Source organism: Humulus lupulus, chromosome X, assembly GCF_963169125.1.
Source record: "Humulus lupulus chromosome X, drHumLupu1.1, whole genome shotgun sequence".
Taxonomy (NCBI): domain Eukaryota; kingdom Viridiplantae; phylum Streptophyta; class Magnoliopsida; order Rosales; family Cannabaceae; genus Humulus; species Humulus lupulus.
Genome location: NC_084802.1, coordinates 23,661,964 through 23,665,046, shown reverse-complemented (window position 1 = coordinate 23,665,046; position 3,083 = coordinate 23,661,964). Strand labels below are relative to the sequence as shown.

Sequence of the window (3,083 nt, the reverse complement as noted above, 5' to 3'; positions counted from 1 at the left end):
TGAAAAGCCATACAACATAGTTGCACAGGCTTTTAGGTCGCGAAGCGCGAGTCCCATCTTTTCTAAAGTAACCTTATAGATGATATTTACCGAGTTCCCATTGTCAATTAGGACTCGGTGTACCCTCTTGTTCGCGAGTTGAAGGGTGATGACCAGAGGGTCATTGTGAGGGAACTGTACATGAGACGCGTCGTCTTCAGTGAAAGTTATGGGTTGAGCGAACCCTTTGTTGTTTCAGAGCTCTAGGTTCGGGTTCATCGGGAGATCTGTCACCAGTCTTTAACTCATTCACATATCTTTTCTGGGCATTCCTGCCCGATCCTACGATATGGGGTCCCCCATAGATGGTTATAACATCTTCTCCATCAATCGGAGGGGGTCGTTCATCTTCCCGAGCTCGGGAGTTATTGTTCTGGGTAGGTGGTGCAGCTGCTGCCCTCTGGCTGGTGGAAGCCTGATTGGGGTTTCGGTTTCTTAAATATTGACTGAAATACCCCCTCGAGATCAATCCTTCGATCTCATCCTTTAGTTGTCTACACTCATCGGTTGTATGTCCGATATCTCTGTGGAATCTACAATATTTGCTAGAATCTCTTTTTGCCTTTTGGTTCCTCATGGGATCAGGTCATCTGAAAGGGACCTGGTTTTCATTGGCTAGGTAGATATTCTCCCGAGACTCATTGAGCTTGGTATACACCTTTTATACGGAGAAGTATCTTTCCCCTATTTTCTTCATTCCCCCATCTGCCTCAGGGTTATTTCCTTCATTTTTCTTTCTCTTGGAAGGGTTGTCCCCAGGGGGTTTTGAAGTTGTAGGATCCGCTGAGGTCGAGGCAGAGTTAGCATTCGTTGTTGTAGTTATGGGCTGAGAGGTCATATTCAATGCTGACCTTGCCTCCTCCACATTAACAAACATCTGAGCTTTCCGATTGAATTCGTTTAAGGACCTTACAGGCTTTCTTTGCAAGTCTTCCCAAAGAGAACTCCCAGGCATTACTTCAGCTCGAACGACCATTAAATGGCCACTATCGTCGACATCTCGAGCTCGAGCGAATTCTAAGTTAAACCTTGTGAGGTATCCTTTTAGCGACTCATTTGGCTGTTGTCGAACATTAGTCAAGGCTGAAGCCTCGGGTCTAATGCCGACCATGGCTTTGAATTGTTTTTTAAAATCTCTTGACAATTGATCCCAGGAGGCAATCAAATGTCTCTTGTATTTTTCAAACCAGTTTTTTGCTGGTACCGTGAGAGAGGCGATGAACAACATACACCTAAGCTCGTAGCCCACATTGCTGGCTCGCATAATTGTGTTGAATGTGCTTAAGTGGTTGTATGGATCCGAATTTCCATCAAATGGCGGGACATGAGGAATTCTAAATCCTTGAGGAAACGGGGTGTTAGAGATATGTGAGGCAAAGGGCTCAAGTTCCTCATCGAACTCTTCATCCTATTCCCGGCTACGTTCGTTCTGTAAGAGCCTGAATGCTCTCTCCAACTGCTCAATCCTCTATTGGACTAGATCTACAGGAGGCCTGACCTGAACTAGAGGGAGCTGGTTATCGTTGATTACAACTCCAGTCCCCCGTCTTGGTGCAGGATTGTACATCGGCTGCTTGCGACCATTCAGATGATCTCGTAGATCTGGATTCGGGGGATTATCACCCCCCAATTATGGTTTAAGTGTTCCCGTAGGTCAGGGTGATCTCCTTGATTCCCGACATTCCTTGGCTCTGTATCATAAATTCTCATCGACCTAGTGTAATCTGAGCTTTCACTTACGTAGCTCGTCGCTCAGTGATTACGAGGTGGATCCCCTGCTGGTTTCCTTGTCCCAGTAGCTCGTGACCATGACATTTGGCTTCTAGTATGTTGAGGAGCCCTGTGATCTCGGGCAGCCTCTCCATTTCCATGTCCCCATCCAGCCTGTCGATCCCTATTTTGAGGGGCAGGTCGCAGAGCATCTTGAATTGGTGAGGGATGCCTTATTGATGATGGCGGGTGTCTTATGGAAGATGGTGGCTGTCTCCCATGGTTAGGCCTAGAAGGTCTCGAATTCGCCCGGTTAGGTTCTGGGACATTCTCTGCTGCACCAAGATTTGGGGTTCGAGCCACCGAGGGGGCTCGGTTATTCCCCATTCCCGTGTGTGCTGCAGCAATCGGGTTGGCAGTGGCCTCAGCCTGATTTCCCCTCCGGGGTCTTGGCTGAACAGGAGGGGATGTTGGTGGCGGTGCTTTTTCCGCTCTCCGAGTGGCTGCATTCTTTCGAGGACGTCCCCTGGGCCTACGAGGTGGGGCCTGAGTGTCCCGCGGAGGCGGAGGCTGGGTAGCTTGCGGAGGCGGGGCCTGAGCCGCTTGTGCCTCAGCAGCTAGCCTGGCTAACTCTTCATTGCGTTTTGTAGCTTCTGCCAACTTTTTACGTAGTTGGCAATTTTTGAGTTCCATGATTGGAACATATCTCTCGGGATTGTAGTACATATCCTCGTCGGCCCTGGGGGCAGGTGGTCCCCGAAAGTTAGACGAGTCACTCCTCTCATCGGGATCAGAATTCATCATAGGCTGCTTTCTAGGCCGCTGTGGGTATTCATCTTCATTTAGAATTTCCTCCTCAGGTGTATTGGGATCGTTCGCAGCCATTGTTAATCCAAGAGGCTCTCTGACTAAACAGAATCACGCATTGTTTAATGACTCTCAATGAAAGCACCAAACTATTGACGCCATTTTTCGTCAACTTAAAAAGGAGAGCAATTAAAGAAGAATATATTAGAGGAAATGAAATAAGAAGATGAAAACAAGATCTTTTTACGTGGTTCAGCAGTTAAATCTTCCTAGTCCACGAGTCTGTGTTATAAGTGCTTGGGAGTCTTCTTGAAACTTTTCAAAGAATAGTTTCTCAGAGTTTTCTATCAAGATCTCAAAATTTCCCTCCTCTACAAAGGGAGTTTCCTTCTCTATTTATATAGAAGGTTTCAGAATTCATTCCCACATATTTCGGGAAGATATTCTGTGAATCAAATGATATAATGCCACTTAATGCATTATTTTCTACGTGCATGATAATATCCCATAGAATGTGAGATTTGATA

General features: G+C 46.7%; 1 protein-coding gene across 1 annotated transcript; it reads right to left on the bottom strand.

The window, feature by feature from the left end:
• Positions 1-1,791: 1,791 nt before the first annotated feature.
• Positions 1,792-2,634, bottom strand: LOC133805624 (uncharacterized). The gene has a single exon (XM_062243797.1). The coding sequence runs from the start codon at positions 2,632-2,634 to the stop codon at positions 1,792-1,794; it is 843 nt and encodes a 280-aa protein (XP_062099781.1).
• Between the last annotated feature and the right edge of the window lie 449 nt (positions 2,635-3,083).

What these genes read in the sequence shown, in the direction of transcription:
- LOC133805624 (XM_062243797.1), bottom strand. Translation starts at nt 2,634, where the DNA reads ATGGCTGCGAACGATCCCAATACACCTGAGGAGGAAATTCTAAATGAA.